The 23,340-nt window shown below is 39.7% G+C and overlaps 2 protein-coding genes and 1 non-coding gene across 4 annotated transcripts in view; 2 read left to right on the top strand and 1 right to left on the bottom strand.

Moving 5' to 3' along the window:
- Positions 1 to 11,309, bottom strand: part of LOC122998771 (coiled-coil domain-containing protein 85C-A-like) — a 36,838-nt gene extending 25,529 nt beyond the window's left edge. Inside the window, exons 1-2 of one of the 2 annotated variants that reach the window (XM_044375762.1) lie at positions 9,627 to 11,309; positions 3,589 to 5,924 (exon numbers count right to left, since the gene is read on the bottom strand). In XM_044375762.1, coding sequence (XP_044231697.1) covers positions 5,791 to 5,924; positions 9,627 to 10,314 — 822 coding nt within the window. In that variant the 5' untranslated portion in view covers positions 10,315 to 11,309 and the 3' untranslated portion in view covers positions 3,589 to 5,790. Of the gene's footprint in view, positions 1 to 3,588; positions 5,925 to 9,626 lie in introns of those variants that run through there. The other variant, XM_044375760.1, reaches the window with a different exon arrangement.
- A 2,149-nt stretch (positions 11,310 to 13,458) lies between these two features.
- Positions 13,459 to 21,057, top strand: hhipl1 (HHIP-like 1). The gene is made up of 10 exons (XM_044375836.1): positions 13,459 to 13,568; positions 13,724 to 14,237; positions 15,445 to 16,091; positions 16,251 to 16,394; positions 16,656 to 16,984; positions 17,764 to 17,890; positions 18,539 to 18,684; positions 18,814 to 18,895; positions 19,480 to 19,562; positions 19,694 to 21,057. Exons 2-10 carry the CDS (start codon positions 13,944 to 13,946, stop codon positions 20,260 to 20,262), a joined length of 2,421 nt encoding a protein of 806 aa, XP_044231771.1. The 5' UTR covers positions 13,459 to 13,568; positions 13,724 to 13,943; the 3' UTR covers positions 20,263 to 21,057.
- A 580-nt stretch (positions 21,058 to 21,637) lies between these two features.
- On the top strand, positions 21,638 to 21,710 carry trnat-ugu. Its single transcript has one exon. It is a non-coding gene; the product is annotated as a tRNA-Thr (tRNA).
- The last annotated feature ends 1,630 nt before the right edge of the window (positions 21,711 to 23,340 follow it).

A 23,340-nucleotide genomic window follows, 5' to 3' on the forward strand; every position in this document is an offset into this window, starting at 1 on the left:
TGCATCCCTGGTCTTCAACCTGCAGACTTTGGACAGAGCCAGGCTTGCAGTTTGGTTTCCTGTCTTTAAGTTAAGCTAAGCTAAACATCTCTTGGCTCCAGCTTCATATTTACGGTACAGATGTGGGAGTGGTATCATCCCCTCTAACTCTTGGCAAGAAAGTGAATATGCGCTTTCCTAAAAACTATTCCTTCAAAGTAGTACCCTAATTATTCATTACGTAACATTTAACCTCATAACCTCTCGGTTTTCCCCTTACACCTCCATTATGGTTGTTATGGTGTAAAAGTTAAAGGAACAAAATTTCTACACTGTATGAGAGTATCACATAGATATTCAGTATCTGCTTGTTCAAACCCTTCATTATATGATGCTTTTGCCAAGTAAAATATTCAAACCCTTAGGAACCATGTAATTTAGTGCTGTACCATTACATCTATTGGAAATATTCTAGATGGCTTGTGCAACATTTTATAAACATTTCAAAAGGCATATTTGGTATCTTTGGAAACTTTTGGATGCACACTAGAATTTAAGAAAAAGTGCTGAGGAGTTAAAAAATTTGTAAAGAACCAATGGATCCATTAGAATTTATGTTAATCATACAGGGAGCACTTTTTTAAAATTATAAACTGCTTATAAATGCTAAATAGGGGTAAAATAAGGCCGTTCCATTACAAAAACTATGACATATTGAGTGGAATTTTTAAAATAAAGCCTATGCATGCGTGTGAAGCAGGGCTGAAATGTTATCTCCTGGTTGAAACAAGACCTGAAAGTGACCCTGATGACAGTGTGAGAGAAAGCCCTGGTGCTGGGTGACTATCTGAACACTCTGGTTTTTATCACAGGGGTCAGCAAAAGACAATCTGAGTCTTATCTCCATGGTGGCTACACTCAACACTGCATGTTAGGGTGTCTTCAAAGAATCATACTAAAAGAACGTAACACTTAGTATATTCACACAAACACTCACACACACACATCAAAGAGAGCCACAGCTGTTGGAGTAATCTCTGCAATGCTCAGGTTGGACAGTGCAACAGATTTGAAAGGCTTTCAGTTTTATGGCTTTGTCCCAGAATGTTGAGTTTCTCATTAGGACCGATCACTTTAGGGTTAGAGTGATTTATAGCGCTAAGTGGACAAAGTGACCTCAGACAGGATGCACTCATTTTATCTAATCAAAGAGAGAAACAGAGTCTGTGTGGCTGTGTGTCCACATTAGCTGATAACAGCAATTTAAATCAGTGTTAGTAAACTATACTAAAGGTTGTAACCCTGCTTCTGATAGCTGCTTTTGGGCACTAAATTGGGTCTGAGGCTGAGTGTACCAACCAAAATGTGTCCATAGTATCAGGTACTGAAATACATCTAAAGCTAGCATTAAGAGATTATGCTTATTTACCTTTACTTATTCTGTGATCAGATATTTACTGATCTACTGTAAATCAGGGAGCTTTTATAACTTTAGACTTAATTTCATTTAGGCAAACTTCTTTATTGAACACTGATGTACTGAGCAACCTGGCATATTTTGTTAGCCTTCCCTAAACTAAGGTAAACCAAGACAAAGAGTTTAAAGCCATGTAACTAGTCTATGAAGATGTATTTAGGTACAGTGGTGCTTTGAGCTAAATTTTAACGTCAGCATGCTACTCACAATGACACTGCTAACATGCTGATGATTGGTAAATATTAAGTTTATTTTGTTCACCATGTTAGTTTAGCATGTTAGCATACTAACATTTACTAATTAGCACTAAACCCAAAATATTATTATTTTTGCAGGTATTTGGTCATAAAGGTATTGGTCAAGTTAAAATTCTGACCTAATGATGGTGCTAGATAATAAGTCAGAGGATCACCAAAGTGATTGAAATGAATCAAGAGGGGGACATTAATAAATGTACCAAACTTCATGGCAACCTATCCAATACTTGTTGCTGGCACCAGAAAAGTCATGGGCTCAACATTTTAGTAGGATTCTCTGGGGACCATGAATGTCTGTACAAAAGTCCATGGCAATCCATGTGATAGTTGTTGAGATATTCCAGTCTGGACCAAAGTGCTAAAACAACCAATACACCGCCCAACAGTCAGACATTGCCATACCTAGAACCATGCTAGCCTTGCTAAAAAAATAATGTTTCAGGCATTGTACTGGCAACTGATATCAAAAATTCTCTAACTATACCCAACCCTACTTGGGTCACATCTAAATTTCTTAGATTTGGCTCACATCTTGTAGTAGCTACATTTTCTGTTCTGCTGTTTCCCATAAATTCTAGCACAACTTTTTCCTATTCTTCTTTTTAAATCATATGTGGAGAGTTTGCTTGCATCTGCTGCCATGTTGATGAAAATAAATCTAAATGCATTTAGTCATATGGTGCTTGAACTCACTTTATGTTTGATCTGTGAAGTAGAGTTTAAGTGAACTGCCCAACTGCAAAAGAGTAAATCACATTTGGTGGTAACTGAATCTTGAAGCACAGTTAACAGTTGTATGGTTCAAACCAAGAGGTTTCTGATTTACAGTCAGAAACACATGGAGTACTCAGCTTGTTGCAGAGGCCATGACATGATTCAAAAACTCAGATGCTGCAGGATCAGAAATGACAACATACCAACCCTCACAACAGCCCTGGATGGAATGATAGCTATGTGTAACAGAAACTGCCAGAAAATTCAAATTCTGCACCTCTTGACCTGAATTCCACATCACATTAGAGATGGAGACACATGAAGACCTGAAGACATTCAAACAGACAGGAGGCCGCTCAACAGCAAAGCTCAGAGGAGGTTCTGCTAGTCACCAAATGGCTTTGGTGCATTTAGTTTTACATTTGTCAAGGTCTATAAATATTCCCAGTCTGGCCCCTGTCAGTTTATCTGGGGTCAAGCTTTTCTTACTTCAAGAGACACTGTCAACAACCCCAACAGCTGAGTGCTGTGCACCAGCCTCAACTGCTACTGAAATATGCAGATCCATTTATCAAGACAGTAAAAGTCCTCAGGTATTTCTTACTGGATGGTAGAAGGACAGCTGCTTCTTTTCTTTGGGGTATAAACAATATATACAGGAATTCTTACACACATACACACAAAAAGCCAAGATTTGAAGAATGAAGTGGTCAAGAAGTGGAATGAGGAATGAGGAGATCAGAAATGTACCTGGGGACAAGGTCAGACTGGGCCTTATATGTTATCAACAGGATCTTGTAGTTTATTCTGAAATGTAGGTCACTAAATACACTAGTGTTCATCCTCTGGGGATCATTATAATGATATATATATGCTTATAATTATCAACAAAAATTCATAGATATCCAGCCATTAACTTTTGAAACGACTTATGAAGTGTTGGTCAAAGGGAAATTTAGGGGGTAAACACAGTCATCATATCAACTGGAGACCATGAAAATTAATGCCAAAGTTCATGTTGATCTGGCCAATAGGGGCACACTCCTGACTTGGGGGTAAACTGCAACATCCCCGGGTTGAGTCCAACTCAAATGTGATTAGTGGTCAATCAGTCTAAAGGTGATTGAACTTTTTTCAAACTGGTGTATATCCATACTTTTCTCTTTTTTGTTCTTTTCTCAAACTCACTCACCATGTGTTGTGAAGACATAGTGATTATTGTCATCATTAGTGGCCTTTGTCCATGTGTAAATACAGGATCCACTGGGTGTCTTTCAGGCTCAATGCATCATTTGCTGGTCTGTTTCAATGAGCCGCTACTATTCAACTAGCCGTTATCAGGGAAGAGAGTTCACAGAGTTCAGTTCAGAGTGTGACTCGCCATGATTGACATCAATTGCAGGAGGCTGCTTGTCCCCACATCCAGTTAAGATTAGTTCAATATGTGGAGTGAATCTATGAGAGGATTAAGTGTACATTTTTGTAATTAACATATTGTAATTACAGAGTTATGGCCACAGTCCTCTAATCCGTGCTGAATAGTTGCTGCTTTTCCTCAATATTTAATCTTTTGACAGTTGTTTAAGCCTTATTGCTGTTACACAGTTGTTTCTGAATGTGTGAGGGTTTCTGAATGACAATCCCATATTTGTCTTAGTGGGAAGGGCAGGCTGGGAGCTCTAAATCGTCCTCATATCTACCATGCTGTTCTTGCAGATGTGTGTTGGTCAATTACTGATTTTATTGCCTCTCAGTTTCTGCTGCGCTGTGGGAATTATTTGCTATAGCCAATTTAATAATTTCAGTAAAATGCCAAAGGCAATAAGCAAAATGTCTACTGCTGTCACATAATATCATGTTAATTTGACATCTGGTACATTCAGTATGTTTATTTCTACAGCGAGACCTGGAGGTGACCTGTGTTGAAGACTTGGTCGCATTAAGACATTCCAGCCTTCCTGTCCATCCAGTACTCAGACCACTGGCTGTATTTCTGTGGATTAGGTTTGAAAGTTGGAGCACATAATGAATTCAACTTGGGAGATGGAAATGAGATTTAGATTATAACATTAATGGAGCACTGAGGGCCAATGTTCCCTCTCAGACTAGATTTTTGTGACTAGTGTGTAATAATGTACCACACTGGACAAATAACAATATTACAGCTTGTGAAATTTTTAATACATATGTCAACATGATAGCTGCAAGTTTTGGTATCAATACCAAAAGCTTTTTTTATATAGGCCTATGTCACATTGACTAATATACAAAATAAGGCAAAAATTTCAAATATATCAGTGTTCAACACAAAGAAGTCATACAAGAAATGTAGTTAAATACACAACAGTCTGAAACTACCAAAATCAGCATTTAAAGTGAAGAGATATTTGACTGGAGACTGGAAGCAGGGAAAACAGATTGTGGACATTTCTAAAGCTCATTAATTAACATGCTGTATCTTGTTTTTAATTCATGCACAAACAGAAATGTAAAAATGATAATTTGTGCTTTCAGGGGGAATTATTTACTGGAACTATTTCTTAGTGAACAACAGCCAAGTGCAGTGAATGTACACAACCACCTGGAGTCACAGTGAAGAGTGAGGAGACCAAAACCTGTGCTCACAGACTGCTAGCAACCTGCACAACACTGCACAGAAGTGCTGGGTGGATGAATAAACTGTGATGAATAAACCCCTCAAATCACAAACTGACCTTTTTACATTTCTTATTTTGTACAAATTTAACAAATGTTATACAACAACGTTAAGTAGTGAAATTTTGAGGTGTTAGTAGGTATATCCCCTGCTTCCAGTCTTTATGCTGAGCTAAGCTAATCACCTCCCGTCCCAAGCTCTGTACTTTATGCAATGACTGGTATCAATCCTCTCATCTTAGAACAGGGAGAATTAGGGTATTTCCCAAAATGTTCAATAATTTCTTTAAGGTTTTTTAAACAATTTATTTGGATTTCCTGTTTGCTGAAACTTAATAAACAGTAAAACTGAAAATCTTAATTTTCAAAAGAGCTTCACTTTGTTTGAAATAGCCTATATATTTGTGTTCCGAGCTAAGCCTTCTTTTCAAAGAGGCCCTTCTTCCCCCTCACAGCAGAGAGGCCCATGAACATGAACTCTCTCCTGTATCCTGGTGTGACAAGTTGCTGCAGTGGAAAATAAATCACTTCTACATGCTGAACTGTCAAAGACACTCTGCCCTCAACAAAGTGCAGGTCAGTTTGGGCCTTTTCAGCATGAAATCCTAAACCAAGATGTCCTTTACCTCTCATGATTCTAACATTTCAAACAAATGAGTGCCCCTTTAAATCAATGGACTTCCAGCTGATCATCCCAGTGCAGATGTTTCAGTCCAACAGATAGCTGGAATGACAACATGTTGTTGCCACTAAATAACAAAATACTGGAAATACATGAAGGAAACACATCCATGTGTGCAGATATGTGGCTGACAGACTGCAAAAGCACGTCCACCCAGGAGCTGAAAATGAATCCAGAGAATTTACAGTCACAGTAGTCGGAGCAAGTGTGAGCTCCCGTACACAGCTGGGAGGAACATTGGGGTGTAAATAAGGAGAGGTCTGAAAGTGTGCCCTGCAGCCTGCAAATAACCTGACTGAAGGGAGAGTCAGCAGGATATGTAGCAGGCTGATTGAATAAACCAGAGAGCAGGGCCAACCAATAAACAGCTTATAACTCTGACAGGCAGCTCAGTCCCACTCCAGCACCATCACTATCAAGTAAACATGTCTCCAGCCCACCAAAATTCTTCACAATGTTCAGTCAACCACCACGTACTTTTGAGTTTCTCCACTGGATACAGAGCAATATTCTCAAACCATGGAGGAGCATGGGTCCCTAATAATCAAACATCCTTAAAACACTGAAATTCAAAAGCATTTAGATTCCAGGAGATGGCACTGGTGGCACCAAACTGGCCTGTACCATTATTATCGGAGGAGAAACATGCTGTCTAACATAATAATAATTCAATAAGTGTATTATCAATCTATTTATATCTACATTTATATCTAAATCTCTAATATGTCTTTATATGTATGTATCTATGTTCTGCATGTACAGTACGTAGCTTGTAAATTTTCAAAATGTTCTAGACAGGTCTGAAAAACTGAAATATGATCAACATAATTTGACATACGCAACTTATCCATGAAAGATAAATCATCAACAGCAACATTTCAATTGTAGCTTAACAACTCTTGATCTGGAGGTTCCCATACTTAGACTTTTAGGAACCTGTGAGGCTTTGGTTTGAAGTTCTGCCAAGAACTGTATTGTATTTTACAAACTGGGATGTTTTGAATACCCCCCCCCCCCCCATCTGACCAGCTCTCAAGTGGCAGGTGTGTCCCATGAAACTGTGTCATGCACACTTATTTCTGAGGTTCTGATTTCCCTTCAAGAGAAAATAAAACATAATTGGTCATGTTACCCTATGAAAATAATAACTTGTTAATGGAAAGATTAAATGATTTTGAAATTGCTACGTTAAGTTAGTTGAACATTACTGTGGAGTCTAGCTACACTAGTAATGTACTGCCCAACACTGTGCATGTTAGAGTTGCAACGATTACGAAAATAAGAGATTTAAAAATAGACCCTTTGAAATGTGACCAGGCTTTTTCACATGTCCTGTGTTATTAATGCCATGTTGCCTATGAAAATGAACTGCTGCATTGGTAACCAAAGTAGCCTCTTTACCAACAACATATGCAAACATAACAGTATAAGTTGTGGCAAAGGATGCAAAGATACATTTGCTTGACTGATTAAAAGCACTGCCAATGGAAGCATGGATGGAACTTACAAAAAAGTAAATAACCATGTAGGGTTTGAAGTTCTTTCTCAAGCTGTCTTTTTTCATTTTCTTTTTCAAATGGGACACTTTTGAACAGCCATAAACACTTTTGCCTTCCAACGTGGTCAGATGACACATCATACGAAATAGCCTACTTCTTTTCAAGCATAACCCAGAGAGATAACAATAAAGTATTCATAAACCCACATAGCCAGACATAAACTCAAACAGATAAGAACACCAGAACATCCAGAACAAAAAATGTGGAGTATAAAAGTCATTATTGGTCAAACAAAATATCTTGAATTACATTAGGCTAGACTGTTGGCTCAGAGTCACCAACCACGCAGTCAGTAATCTGACTCTGCACATATCCCTCACTGAAAGAAATGAACTGTCGGCAAAAAATATTAAAACACTATTCCAGTGTTGTGCTCTATCAGTGAAACTAACTGCATTCAACTGCTATTAAAACACCACACAAAGTACTTGGTATCAGCAGTTGAATGTTATCTAGGAAAATTAAACTATGCTAAGTGCTTCATTGTAAGTGACGAATGAGATTAGTACATTTTTTTAGACTTTCACTGTTTTCAGCTCTTAATGAATCAGTCAGCAGGATTTGGCCTCAGATAACCAAACTTGCTAAACAAGTATGTTTACCAGTAGCATGTGAACCTTGCCAAGCTGTGAAATGCAACCGCATTCCCCGTCTAAGCTCTTTATCTCTGCATAAAACACGCTCCTATTGGAATGTGTCACACACAGCTGACTGGCACCTCAGCTGCTACCCACCTCCAGCTGTGTTATGAACTAGATGACTTGCCGATGCAACTTACAGTATCATCCTGCTGGCACTAGCAAGGTGCTAAATCCTCATTAGATCTGACTTCATCCGTAATGAGCTGAGGTAATTAGGCCTGGGCCATCTGTGCCGGCTCGAGTGGGGCCAGACAGTGTCACTCAGTCTGAGTGTGAGCAAGCAGCAAGGTGACTTTAAGAGTCTGTGATATCAAGATGTATGATTTCTGAAGTGGAGCTCTTAATAAGTTATTGATTCTGTATGAGCGTCCTGGTGTTTTCTATGAGGTTTAGAGGTCATGGGTTAACACTGCTGCCTGTCCTTGAATACACTGGGCAGGAACGCAGTAAAGATGTGTGTAGTCCATCACAGGACAGAGTCATGCTTTTTATTAACCTAAATGTAAATGTGGAATATGCGCAAGTTTCCTCTGTTCTTACACACAGGGCCGAGTTTCATTCTCTTGATATACACATGCACAAACATACAGTTTGTATCTAACCTCATGTATCTTTTAAAAAAATGCACAATTAGCCTCTGAAGCATTAAAAAGTGAAGTTCAGTACAACCCGATTCATGATCCTAAATCAGTCCTCTTACTGAGTAGGATCATACATCCAGGATGTAACTTTTAGAAAGAGTAAATATTTTATTGAAAGTGAAATTTTAATAATTTTAACATTAATATTGTCACGGCTTTCCTTAGTCGATAGGGTGCTTAATATATACAGTACTTAGATCACCTGATATTATTTGCGCTATCTCCATGACAATCAAGCAGATTACAGCCATTGATGAAGGCAGCAGGATGGGGTTGAAAGCTCTCTAAAAGGGCAGTAAGTAGAAATGTTGGCAAACTATATTTCCTTGCTTTTGATGACCAATAATGCATACATGCATTATATGTTGTCAACCTATAATATATATATATTATAGGTTGATGTATAATATATATATTATAGGTTGATGTGGAGGAATAACTGCTGTTTCGTGTCTTGTAGGGTCATACTCAGGACTTTCTTTACTTCTATTTCCTAGTTTCCATTTCAGTTGACTGAGTTGCTGTACGGCTTCACACATTCTGCTGTGGGTGGTGGTGATGTATCATTCTTTATACTGTACCATTGACTACAATTGTGCTCTATAAATGTTATTAAATATTAACCTTGAACACTTTGGGCTGTGGTTCTTCCACTGTAAAAAGTCATTTAATCATTAACTCTTTTTATAGATGTGCAGCTTACATGTCCTTGTTACAGAGTTGTAACTTCATAACCAAAATATGTGTAGTTAATAAGTTAATAGGAATCTATGCTGGTTATATTTAGACTTCACAGAATGTGCATTAGACTAAAGCTTATGTCAAAAAGGATGAAGACTGGCAATTGATTTATTTAATAAGCTAACAACATGACCTTCTGACAGTTCCGACTCAAGGTCCACTTACTGGCTTTTCAACCGGAGCTTTCAACCGCAATCAGCAGATATTTGTTACTCAGTTGTCACATCTAACCTGATACAGGTTCATCTTAAGCTGCATTGTTAACCTGAGAATCACTTACCACTGAGTCCAGTGGAGACTCCTCTCTGAGGGGCGGACAGGTCGTCCATGGACCTCCTCAAAGAGGCAATCTTGCCCTCGGATGCTTTGTGCAAGTGGTGGTGGTGGTGGTGGTGGTGGTGGTCGGGACTCCCAGCACTTCCAGTACTGGAGGTGCTACTTCCATCCCCGACGTCTCGGACCGGCACCGGGCCGTTCAGGTTATTCAGGCTGGACTGGCTGTCGATGGAGCTCCGGGAGCCGGCGCCGTTCCTCTCCTCATCCAGCATGAAGATGATCTCCTTCAGCTCCATGTTCTCCGTCCTCAGCACCTCCTGACTGGCCTCCAGCTCGTTCAGCTTCTGCTGGTACAGCCCGACGTCTTTCCACATGACGCTGGCCGTGTAGCGGCCGAACCGCTGCCACTCCCGGGACACCTTCTTGCCCTTCTGTCGGTCGTCGTCCAGGAAGCAGCACAGCTCTCGGAGCTCCTGGTTATCGTCCTGCAGTTTCTGGTTGACCTCCTTCAGACTCCGGATCTCGTGAAGGTGGACCTGCAGGCTCCGGTTCACGTCCTTCATCATGTTTCCGTGCTCCAGCATCAGCTCCATGTTGCGGCTCTCCAGCCTCCTCAGCCTCCGGACCAGATCCTCCTTCCCCTGCATCAGCAGCTCCTCGTCGGACAGCTGGCTCACGTCCGCCCCGTCCATGTCCCCACTGATTCTGTCTTTATCTAAATAAACAGGGTGTCTTCTAACCGGTCTGGGACAGCTAAGTTATTATGAAACCCAGATCCATCACAGATTACACGCCGGGGCTGCAGAAGAGGATCCGTACCCGGGCACCGCTGACCCAAATCAGCCTGCGCTGCCTTGAATCCACAAATTGTAACAACGAATTATCCGACAATATCACTTTCTATAACATCCACAGTTGGAAGTTCATCTTGTAGATGCGGTGAGACGCTGTCTGAAGCCGGAGACCGGTCCTCGAAGTGAAGGAGCATGGGAGGAGACAGAGCGAGAGAAGGGGGGGAGCTGATCACTCTGCAGGCAGTAACACAGTGTCCTCTATAGGCTGCAACACAAACCTGTAGAGTCCACAGACAGCGCCTCGAACACAGAGCACACAAACTGGAAAGCTGTCAACTAATTTATAAAGCTGTATTGCCGTGTCATATTCAAATTAGAGTTAGATAGCACGGGGGGCCCGGCATGGTTGACAACTTTTATTCAATATTCCCATATTTATCCGCTACAAATAGGCTAATTTTGTGTGCCCTGAGATGACTTTTTGTTGTGATTCGGCGCTATATAAATAAAACTGAACTGAAATTGAATTGAATTAATAAATTAGCTCAGATAAGTGAAATTTAGTTAACAATTTTCATTAAAAATGTTAAAGAACCCCTCCAGACATCTTTTAGGACATCCCCTAATTTGAATAATAAACTGTGTCTGACATGTTTTGCCACAAAAAATGTTCAGTTACCTCGTTAAAAAAGTTGTTAAAATGACATCTATTGCTTCTCCCTCATCAAAAATCCAGAATCTTTGAATATGCAAATATGTTTCATTTCAAAAGTTTTACTGCTGGACACAAGAAGTCTCCTGCTTCAGCAGACAAATGTGAAAGCAGCTTTCATATGTCAAACTCTGCACACATAATGTTGCACAATGAAGCTCAAACATCCAGCTGAAGGAACAAGAAGAGGGACATATTTTTCACTTTAAAAAGTGTACATTCTTTACCGAATACACAATATTAAAGGCTATTTATCTTTAACTTAAAATAACCCCATCCTTGTCAGAACTATTGTCTCCAGACAACAGCCATTGCAATTTTGTCAAACAGCTTTATGCACTTTATTTAAAAAAGAAAACTGAGGTTGTGGTGGTGGATAGGTCAGCTACATGGAATGTCTGATTCAACAGCAGAAATCTTAACAAATCATAGCTTAACCATCAGGACAGCAAATCAGAATATAGGTCATTGGACAAACTGTTATGTCTTTGAAGGCTTTGGACATGTGGGTAAACTTTTTTTCACAGCAGATATTTTAACATGTCACAGTAGGAAAAGTAGGCCTAAAGGTGTAAATAATCAAATGAATGATGTTTGCCTCAGTTTCAGGGTGCTGATATTGTGTGTGCTGGCTCACTGTCACACTTTCATGGTTTACTGGTACGCTTGAACAGAACACAGCCATCATTAATGTTACTGGTGATATCTGTGGTTTTCCTACTATGACGAGTAAAAATGTCTTCAGTGAAAAGGCCAATAGATTAATCCTCTGGTCAATATGCAGTCTAGTGGAGCTATGCCAGGAATTATTTATCAATATTCTAATAAAATAATAAGAAGGTATAGTTGTTCCATCCTAACAGGTGCAAGAGAACTAATGGAAGAATGAGTTAAACCACCAGAAGTGAAAGCAACTGTGTGTGGGCAGACCAGCGGTATGTGGGGCCCTTGAGACATTTTTCCATTTTCAGTATTTTAGCAGCATGGAGAAGAGAGGTGAGTGGGTCTGATTTTAAAATCTTTTAAAATTCATAGTTAGAATCAGCTTTAATGGGTGAGTTTACATATACAAGGAAATTTGTAGCTTACAATGTGTGTATGTATATATATATATATATATATATATATATATATATATATATATATATATATATATATATATATATATATATATATATATATATATATATATAGGCTATACACACACACACACACACACACACATATATATATGTGTGTGTGTGTGTGTGTGTGTGTGTGTGTACATGCAATTACCCATCAGATATTTGACATATTTTCATATACAAAGCACATCATAAGCTAAATGAAAAATGTGAAAACATAATGTGAAGGAAATCATCATTCTGAGTGTTTGGACTTGTTGGAACAAGGATGTTAACTATAACAGAGGTGTTGTTCTTACAGAAGTTTATTTATTTATTTACTTTTCTGTCAAAAAACTCTCCCTTTACTGAGATAACTCTTCCTATGTATTTAAGCAAGACTCTAAACCTCCATCTGTTCAGTGGAGCTGTCAACATCCAAAAACAGCTTCAAACATGAAGGAATGTTGGTGGAAAAGAGCACCAACCTCTGCTGACTGACCTTATTCTATTCTAGTTTATTCTAGTCTTGTCTAGGCTATTCTGAGAACAAATTATTTCCCTATCTAAAGGTACATGACACACCTGCATGCAAAATTCAGAAGTGAAAAGAAGATAGGTCATTCAAATTCAGAGCAGTAAGCCTATGATATTCCTACCCTTAAATCAAAAAATAATCTAGTATGTATTTAAAACAAATATTTATTTCTGTTTTTATCCATTTGAAATAAATAAATAAATTTTCACTTTTATGAACTTGTGAATGTTGTGCACTTCAACAGTTAGTGGCTGAATGTACTTTCACTCCCCTGCTCACGAGGTGCCACTTCTATATGCTGAGTGTCCTGCTTCATTAAATCAATTGTTATTTTGAATAGATTCATCTCCCCCCAGTCCGTGACCTGGATTTGAACAATACCTCCACTGTGGAAGCCTGTGGAAAAATTCACCGGGGGTGAACATTTGTGAGTCTACCAATGAGTTTTTGCCTGGTCTCCCTGTACACAAGCTTCTATAATGATAATAATATATTAATAATAGGGACTGTTTTTTGGAACGAAGTGTGTCAGGACTGTGTAAGGTCGCCATCTGCTGGGCATCAGGAGATTACATGCATGATTATCCAACAATGTAAATGTTGCAAAAGATGGGTTTAACACAAAAAACTACAAAAATAGAACAACCCAAAGACCCACAATGCACTGCGCGGTCTGAACGAAATTAGGAACTTGATCGACAGTGAAAACTGTGATGAAACAAATGTCACAGATGACATTGGTATCAATGAAAGAGTGATTTATGATGGTGTTGATGTTGATATTAATATCACTATTACTGTAAGTTATGGTGTTATTCCCCCACTACACTGGTATGAGACTACTGCTGCTGGTGCTATTGTTATAGTCTATTACGTAGACAGCAGCAGTGGGATTCTTCCCTGTGTTCCTGTTGAAGAACCTCTGCCATTGGCTTCCTCCCATTTTGTGTGCAGATATACCGGGACAGCAGATGGCTTCAGCCTGTGGTCCAGATCGACCATACGGCTGCCGACGCTACAGCCTGACGACAGACAGCCCAGGTTGACAGAGGACACAGCGGTTCACCACGTCAGAGGGCCAAATAAAGCGGATGATTGGAGTCAGAGCAAAGTGCGCACAGGAAGCCGCTTCTGCACAACTTCTACTCTTCCATGATTTCCAACGCACGCCATAATGCGGCGATATTATGGCAAAGTCCCGGGTCGGCTGTGGCTTTCGCCGATTGGCAGCTTATATTTTTGGGTATTCTGTATCTCACCTGTAATGCTACACCCGCAGTGTTTGGATTTTAAGCCGCCCTTCCGACCGCTGAGGGAGCTGGAGTTTTGTGTAATGTACAAGGAGTTTGGCTGCTGTGATTATCAGAAAGACCAGGAGCTGATGACAAAATACTATCGGATTATGGATAATTTTGATTATCATGGTTATGCCAACTGTGCCGGGTACGTGTTGGAGCTGCTTTGCCAGGTAGGCGTGCATGGACAAAGGTCGCTTGGCTTGGTCCAAAACGTCTCCATCATGCGCCAAGAGCCTGACCAATCTACATAGACACAGATGAACACGTTCTGTTATTTGAAAAAACATTTTTAAAATAGCTGAACAGAATAATATGCTCTTACAGTCAAGTCACAAAATATAGGTGTTTCTCTTTTAATAAAGTGCACTGATAAACTGAATTAAGGTAAAGGTCATCCTGCGGCTTCCAGAAAACATCAACACCTGTCACCCACATAGTCAAACAGCAGGGTTTCATGCTTTGAGACCTCTGGGTGCTAACTGAGCAACTGGGGCTGCAAATGATTATCATGCAGATGTTCCTAATATTGTAGATATTCACTGTGTACTTGAGTATCATATGATCTCATAAGAGGCTCACCACAAGGGCTTCCCCAGTCTGTAGATTAGGATTTTGGTAAAGTTTTTCAGCAGAGGAAAACTGAGGACTTACTATACTTATGATAAGAGGGGACCAACTTGCCATCAGTGTGTTGAGGACTCAGGGCTTAAAAAGTTTATTTTATGTAAAAAAAAAAAAAAGATTTGATCTTACATTATGCAACAAATATTAAATTCCTCCTCCATTCAAAAATGTGTTTTGCTTACTTGATTTGGATGTTTGTACAGAATAATGTATGTGTTTCTCTGTGCTTACAAATCTCACTTTAAGTTTAAGCTTAGTCTTGTACTTACAAGCATAATTTGTGACATTTCAAATGGTTTGGAAGCAAATTATGGTCCAGTATGCAACTTTTAAGTGTGATGTGGAAACTTGGAGACTCCACTGCACACACACTGAGAATGGACTAAAGAGACATTTAGTATTAAACTTTTGAAGTCAACAATATTTGCAGTTTCATAGATTATGGAGTTTTTCAGTGAGGCAGAAGTAGATGTCATTTAAGAAATTTTAACTAGTTAATTGAACTTTTTTGTGGAAAATAAATTGTATTTATACTACACAGCCAGATTCACCTCCTTTGAAGGTGACAATATTTTTTTTTTTTTTTCAGGACAATATTTGTTTGCAATTTGTGTGTGATGTCTGCAGACCGATAATGATTTTTTCAATTAAAAATTAAATTAAGTTAAAGAAATACTTGACCATTTGGTGATCTTTAGTCAAGGGTAGCCCTAAACACTTTGACCCACTCACCTCTCTTCTCCATCGATCCAGGAATGCTCACCCTATGCAGCTCACCTCTTTGATGCAGAGGACCCCAGCACCCCGGTCCGGACGATCCCTGGCCTTTGTCCTGACTACTGCTCCCAGTTTTGGAAAAAGTGTAGCTCCACCATCCCTTTCCTGTCTGATGACCCACACATAGACAGAGTCAGAGAAGACCAGACACGTCTCTGTCAGTACCTGGAACTAGAGGACGTGGACTACTGCTACCCACACCTCCTCACGAACCAGAAGCTCACAAAGAGCTTGGGCCGGGTCCAGTCAGATTCAGATGGCTGTCTGCAGCTGTGTCTGGAAGAAGTGGCCAACGGGCTGCGTAACCCACTTGCCATGGTGTATGCCAATGACGGGACACACCGGTTCTTTGTGGCGGAACAGGTGGGCTTGGTGTGGACGTACCTCCCTGACCGCTCCAGACTGGAGAGACCGTTCTTGAACATTACCAAGGTGGTGTTAACATCATCATGGGAAGGGGACGAGAGAGGCTTTCTGGGACTGACCTTTCACCCCAAGTACAAGTACAATGGGAAGCTGTACGTGTATTACTCAGTGGAGGTGGGTTTTGATGAGAGGATCAGGATCAGTGAATTCCATGTGTCAGCCAACGACATGAATGTGGTGGATCATGGATCTGAGCGGTAGGTATGGATTGTAGATTCAGATTAGCAAAGGGCAAAGAGTTTCTAATTATTTAATGCAATGAATCCATGCAATCAGAGGAATGAACTCTGTTCTCAAATATTGAGATACACCTGCTCCTTTCCTTTTCTTTTTTGTCACATCAACTGTCCTTCCAGGGTTATTCTGGAGATCGACGAACCTGCATCCAACCACAATGGAGGGCAGCTGTTATTTGCTGATGATGGCTACTTGTACATTTTCACAGGGGATGGTGGAATGGCGGGAGACCCATTTGGGAAATATGGGAATGCCCAGAACAAGTAAGAAGGCCACTAAGGATTTCCAAAACTAGACACCCATACCTCATAGAATGATCTTAAGTAACAAAGAATCTATCCAATTCTAGAAAATGTAGTGGTGAACTTTTATCTAGAGATACTTTACATGGTAGTTGAATACTTAAGTTAGAATATATGAATTTGGTTTTCCTATATGTAAATTAACTGCATGTTTTTGTACACTTAAGATAAATAATGACTTATTACATACATTTTTTTTCCCTATGGCCGTATCTACTTTAGGTCAGCTCTTTTGGGTAAAGTTCTTCGCATAGATGTGGATGACAATGAGAGAGGCCCGTTGTACAGAATCCCTCCAGATAACCCCTTCATACATGAACGGGGAGCACGACCTGAGGTTTATGCTTATGGTGTCCGCAATATGTGGAGGTGCTCTGTGGACCGGGGCGACCCCCGGAACAAAGAGGGCAAAGGGCGAATCTTCTGTGGGGATGTAGGCCAGAACAAGTTTGAGGAAATTGACATCATCGAGAAAGGCCGGAACTATGGCTGGAGAGCCAAAGAGGGCTTCTCCTGCTATGATAAAAAGCTGTGTGCCAACAGCTCACTTGGTAAGCATGCTTTGGTGATTACAGTCAGATGGCTGTGTTTGGAAACATCCATGGTTACCCTACGTCAACTGCAGACATTAACAGTAGTCTCCAATCCTGTGGTAATGGAGAGTCTGCAGTTGTTAATACCGAAACAAACACAATGACAGCTCTCTGCACAGGCTACTGTAACTTTTTCTGTCTGGGTGAAATTAGCTTCTGCCTTGTTTTGTTAGAAACTCATAGATTCTTGGCCCTTGGCAGAACTGGTGACCAACTTTTTTTCTGCTGCTACATAGTAAAGAAAAAAATTACAACCATACCTTAATAACAAGTTATCGAACTGCAGTGGTAGTCAGAGGGAATACTCAAAGGAAGCTTAGACCAGTGTTCCCAACATATTATAACCTGCATTCAGTTGTAAACTAGATGTGGATCATCTTGTTGACATGCAAGTCTTTGTCAAAGAATGTCATATGCACTGATACAGTGTGTTTTGAGTAACGTGACCCGTAACCTACTAAATGGCTGACTTGCCTAACTGTTCATTTAATGAATTACATTGTTCACAGTGCGATACTAAGAAGTCCGCCCATAAGTGCTAGTGTACTAACCCCCTTTATCATGCACTACAGCTCAATATTAAAATACTTTGATAAAACTGGAAAAATAGATTAAAGATCTGATTTTGACTTGTGTTGAATAAGTGGCTTCATTGTAAATAAATGGCTAATGGCTAAATTACACAGATGAGGAAGAAACTCAGTAATACCGATAATGAACTTTGGATTTTTTCACAGATGATGTCCTGCCTATTTATGCGTACCCTCACAAAATGGGTAAGTCAGTGACTGGTGGCTATGTCTACAGAGGGTGTGAATACCCCAATCTGAATGGAATGTACATATTTGGAGACTTCATGAGTGGGTAAGTTTGATCTGGAAGTACACCAACCTCTGAAATATATCTTGTGTTAAGGACAGTAGTGAATAGATTTTGAGGAATGACAACAGTGTGATGTCAAACCTAAAACTGAAGATAACTGTGGCAGGTGTTTGTTTGATACCTACATTACCCGCATTTAAGGATTTCAGAAACAAGCCTGTGCACTAGTTCAGACAGGCAACTAGAATTTTATCGCTTTAAATCTTTATCACAGAAGAGTTTTAAGAGCTGCGCTTCTCGCAAACTGTAGTTTATGTTTGATGGAAAAACATACTATGCTATACAGTATTTACAATAAGTTCATGCATTTTCCCCAGCCTTGCTCAAAGGGGCTTGTATGATTGTTGAAGGTATAAAGTAGACGGTTGTTGGCTTGTGATGGCATAAAGGCACACACAGTGTTTTGGTGGTTGAGTTTAATTGAGAAAACAGTAAATTAAATTTGTGTTAATTTTGTGTCAAAGCAATAAAAAGTTATCCACAGTTTAGTCCACATTGACTGCTGTTGCGCAAAGTGCACTCAGTATTGAGAAACACATGTAACCAAATGTAAAAAAAAGAACTGTATTGGTTGATGAGATCTAACAGTAAGAGCATCTGAGTGTGTGTGTTTGTTTTTTCCTGTTGCAGTCGTTTGATGAGTCTGCAAGAGGACAGAAATACAGGACAATGGAAGTACAATGAGATCTGTATGGGGCTCGGTCTCACGTGCGCCTTCCCTGGACTCATCAACAACTATCACCAGTACATTATATCCTTTGCTGAGGATGAAGCTGGTAATGCATGAACACATACACAACCTCAAAACAACCTATGCTACTGTACCTGCAGTGTTCTTTGCACACTAGTTCCTAGGAAATGTCTACTGTCCCCTTGATGTAATGCTTTGTTTTTCTTTCCAACAGGCGAGCTGTACTTCATGTCGACTGGAATACCAAGCGCTACGTCACCTTCAGGAGTTGTTTATAAAGTGGTGGATCCCTCAAGGTGAGTAATATAATCATTCCTTTGCTTCTTTCTTATTTCGCCATCATAACACAAAGAAAATGTGTGCTCTATTCTATGTGCAGTAACTGCTCACCATATATTGTAAAGTTCTATTTCTGCTTTTTTGAAATGGATTTGTAAGACACACATCTGTTCATAATTACAAACACAAGCATGTCATTCCTCTCAGCGAGCCCGAGGGATGAGCAGTATCATGATCATACTTGGCTTGGATATGAGCTTATGTCTGTGTTTTCTCAGTGTTGGTGGGATAACTTTCTGCCTGTCTTTTTTTTTTGGTAAAAGAGGGGAATGAAGCAGTGTTGGCAGTAGTGTGAAAGGGCTGCCATCCTAAATCTCCCCTCTCTGACATTGCTTCAGACAGCTCTTGGCTCTCTCTGTATTTCTCTCAGCAGTAGATGCTTGTGTCACTTAATTTGTTTCCCAGCCATCAAGTTCATTTGAAGTGTTCGTTGCCACTGTTGTGACTTGACCTGGAAGTTAAATACACATTAAAACACTGGCAGTTTCAGATAAACTTGATTTTTATGTGACAACTTAGTTATATTCTGTCTGTTTTTCAGACGTGCTCCTCCGAGACAATGTCACTATGACCCTCTTCCTGTCAGAGTGAAAAGTAACCTCATTGAGTTTGTTCCCCAGGAAAGTGAGTCCACCTCCAAAACAAACACTCTGACCTCACTACTGACCAAAGTTACAAAACAAATAAAATCTGTGTCATTCATATTTGTTTATATTTATATTTGGTCCTGTGCTTTTCTGTCATTCTTCCATCAGCATTAATCGGTGTTGAGCTACCAAGCAAACACAATGCTGAGCCACAACCCACAGACTCATACGATTGGCTCCAAGAGCTCATTGATCGTCTAGGTGAACTAGGACCAGACCCGACCACCGCTTTGCCAACCACAACTACCACCAAACCACCCAGGCATTCAAGACGAAAAAGCCGGCGCAGAAAGGGCAAACCCAGAGCAGAAATTGTGCCTGAGCTTCAGAACGGAGCTATAAGGCTGGTTGGGGATGAACAAGGCAGCAGCGATCGTGGACGGGTGGAGATCTACATTAACGGGGAATGGGGTACTGTGTGTGATGACCTGTGGACCACCAAGAATGCTATGGTGGTTTGTCGGCAGTTAGGCTTCCGGTACGCTCTAAAGGCAGCAAAGAACTCAGAGTTTGGAGAGGGGAAGGATCTGCGGATTCTTCTAGATGATGTCCAGTGTGATGGGACTGAGTCCAGCCTGCTGGACTGCAGACACGCTGGCGTGGGGACACATAACTGTGCCCATTATGAAGACGCCGGGGTAATCTGTGGAAACTCAGACTACGTTGTAGGAGTCTAAAAGTCTGACTGCTATGAAGTCAGAGATAATTATCATAGACTAAATCTGTTGTCTTAAAAATCCACCCGAAATTTAACACTGTTAAAAACAGGTATTTTCAGTGCACTCTTGGTGGAGTATTTTACTTATCGCCATTAATGAACAGACCAAATGTAGGCAACATAACATTGTACCAAGATATTTCCAGTAACTACAATAGAGTTAAATAGCACAAACGATTTTGTGATCTAAAACTGATTGTGTGGCCAGTCTGTCACAATAAAAAAGGAAAGAGCATGGCTCAAATTTTTACATAAAACTCGCAGGTAAAAGCAGAAAGTTCAGGAAACAATCTAAAACAAAACTTAAAGTAGTTTAAGGAAAATTGGAAAGACCAACAAAGTCAGTTCTGTCATCAAAGCCTTCCAGGGGTTATTTATGAGAAAAACAGCTGGAATGCATTGATGGTATCTAACACTGTAAACGTATCCAAGGGGGAGGTTCTTCCTTCAGTAATGACTTACTTGCCAGTAAAGCACTTGTCATTTCTCTCAGAGGTAAATGTTTAAAATGAGAGTTTATTTTTTAATTTTTCACTGCAGGCTTGAATGTTTCATTTGATTGTATGGCACTATTGCATACGTCCTTGGCTTCTCAGTGATTTATGACGCTAACAAATTTGACAGTTATTGTCTGAATGTCAAATTTCCTAATGTGTTGAATGTTCTATACCCACTGAATGAATGTATGGCTGTATCATTGTCATGTTATCATTATCATGTTATCATGTGATTTCAATAAACGCTGACTACTCTGTACTGGCTCACATACGTCACACACACACACACACACACACACACACACACACAGAATTTGACCACTGAACTAACACGTAGCCAATGACATTTGAGAGCACGTTTCATTAATAGTCTATCCAATATATTGAAAAGAATACATCCCAATACACGCTTTATTGGCGGTCACGTAGCTAAGTTAGCAAAGTAACAGTCTTGTTATAAAGTCACGCTGTTGAAGTTAGACGCGTGGGCGAAGTCCATTTACATGCCTAACGTCAACATTAGCAAATTTAGCATGTTTCAGTATAAATGTGAACAGTGACGTGGCCATTTAGTAATTCTGTAGCGTTAACATTTTGTAATCTAATTGTTACGGAATACAGTACGGTGTACAGCTGAGCCTGGCTTTACAAATGTCGTCTTTGCAGGCTATTGTTGGGCGTTTTAGTCTACATGTTCTAGCTACGTAACTAGAGCAGCTAAAAAAGTACAAACATGTTACAATCGAGCCAATGGTCAGTCCGGGGTTACATTATATACACATTTTGTATTTTGATATAAATTACAAAAGCTGAGGAATTCTCCCGCTAAACAGCACTGGCTCCATAGCTCAGTGGTTAGAGCACTGGTCTTGTAAACCAGGGGTCGCGAGTTCGATCCTCGCTGGGGCCTGTGAAGGGTGACATTTTTATTTCGGTTACAATTCACGATATGCTTCATAAGCTTAGTTCATATAACTACCAACGCGGTAATTTTACATTGTTCTTCGGTGCAAGCTGGAGGAATAGTGCACAGAAATTTCATTTTCAATTCACTTCGCAGGAACTCCTAGTCTCAGTTTACTGATCCAAAGTGGAAATGAATAAATAACTTTACTGCTCACAAACTAGAAGCACTTTAAATCTATAACTAAAAAGAAAAGTTAAACTGGTGCAGGATGAATAATATATTATTGTTTTTGCAAATACTGTTACCTACTCCTTGATTGTGAAGCTGTTGCGGGTGTGAAGACTATATAATTAAAAGCCAAACCAAAAAAGTCAAAATTAATTTTGTGCCCTTTCTTCACTATGTAGAAATTGTGAAGCCAGACTCCATGAAACAATCCCGCAATTTAATATTCCCATGCTCCTCGACCACATTTAACCAACACCTAAAGAGTGATTTCTTGTGTTTCCTGAATCTATAGGAGTCGGTCTTCAATTCAGCTAAACTAAATGCACTAACAAGCACTGCTAAACCTGCCTGACTGGGGTCTTGTAGACTAGTTAAAACCAGCACATTGGTCCAATTGGCTCATACTAAACAAAGGTAGCTCTATACTGGCACCCTGTGGTCTTTCAGTAGAACTATATAAAGTAAAATAATAAACTCAAAGCAGCACCATTCCGGATGAATATATATTGTTTTAATTAGTGAAATATACTCATATAATAATTCAAGATAGATATATAACCTAATATGAACCTTAAAACAAGATCAGTTCTATATCCTCTGTGATTGTAAGACATGGAGTAAATAACTAGACAAAGAGCCTCTAACTGACAGCCCTTTTATTCCAACCAGTCACTCTTTGTTTGAGGGATCTCCCCTCTGTTTTGGGAGGGTCATTAATATGCTGAGCACCAGATCTCAGGAGCTGGAGCCAACTCAGACCACGCTGCAGCCTGTCAATGTGTGGCCCCTGGCTCTTACTCCGGTTCTCTGTTTCCAGCCTGATATCAGCTATGAATCTCCTGCCACACCCACAATCAGTACAATAGAAATGTAATTATTAGTTATAACAGGTTAATTCATACTGTATATGTCACTTTTTATGAAAAACAGCTCAAAGTTCTACTCAAAGTGAAAAGAGAATGAAAAAGTATGAAGAAAAATATAACACATTACAGAAAGGAGGTCACAGCAAGGTTAAAACAATGGAGAAAATGAAATGGGAGCATTTCATGCAAGTCCTCTCTCCTTTCTTTCTTTCTTTCATTCTTTCATTCTGATGTGAAGTGAAAGAGACAGGAAGTCAGGATAAAGTGGCCAACTGTAGTCTGATATATGTTCAATATTTGTAGTCGTACTAAGAATCTGCTCATGAGACCTCATGCTGATTCCACTACAGACAGCTGAAAACACATGAGATTAAAGAGGAACTATTTATGAATGTATGTTTTAAAGTTATTTGTGTGGCTGTTCTCCTGTTAACTTCCTCCACCTCTCAGTGGAAATAAGCACTCTGGCTTTATTGTGTTATCCCAACTGATCATCACCATTATTAATGACAGAAAAAATACAATTCTGTTACAAAAAT

The sequence above is a fragment of the Thunnus albacares genome, chromosome 15 (genome assembly GCF_914725855.1).
Source record: "Thunnus albacares chromosome 15, fThuAlb1.1, whole genome shotgun sequence".
In the NCBI taxonomy this organism is placed as follows: domain Eukaryota; kingdom Metazoa; phylum Chordata; class Actinopteri; order Scombriformes; family Scombridae; genus Thunnus; species Thunnus albacares.

Coding starts and splice junctions, on each gene's coding strand:
- hhipl1 (XM_044375836.1), top strand. CDS start 13,944: ATGCGGCGATATTATGGCAAAGTCCCGGGTCGGCTGTGGCTTTCGCCG. Junction 17,891..18,538: donor TTTGGAGACTTCATGAGTGG/GTAAGTTTGATC, acceptor TTCCTGTTGCAG/TCGTTTGATGAGTCTGCAAG. Junction 19,563..19,693: donor TGAGTTTGTTCCCCAGGAAA/GTGAGTCCACCT, acceptor TTCTTCCATCAG/CATTAATCGGTGTTGAGCTA.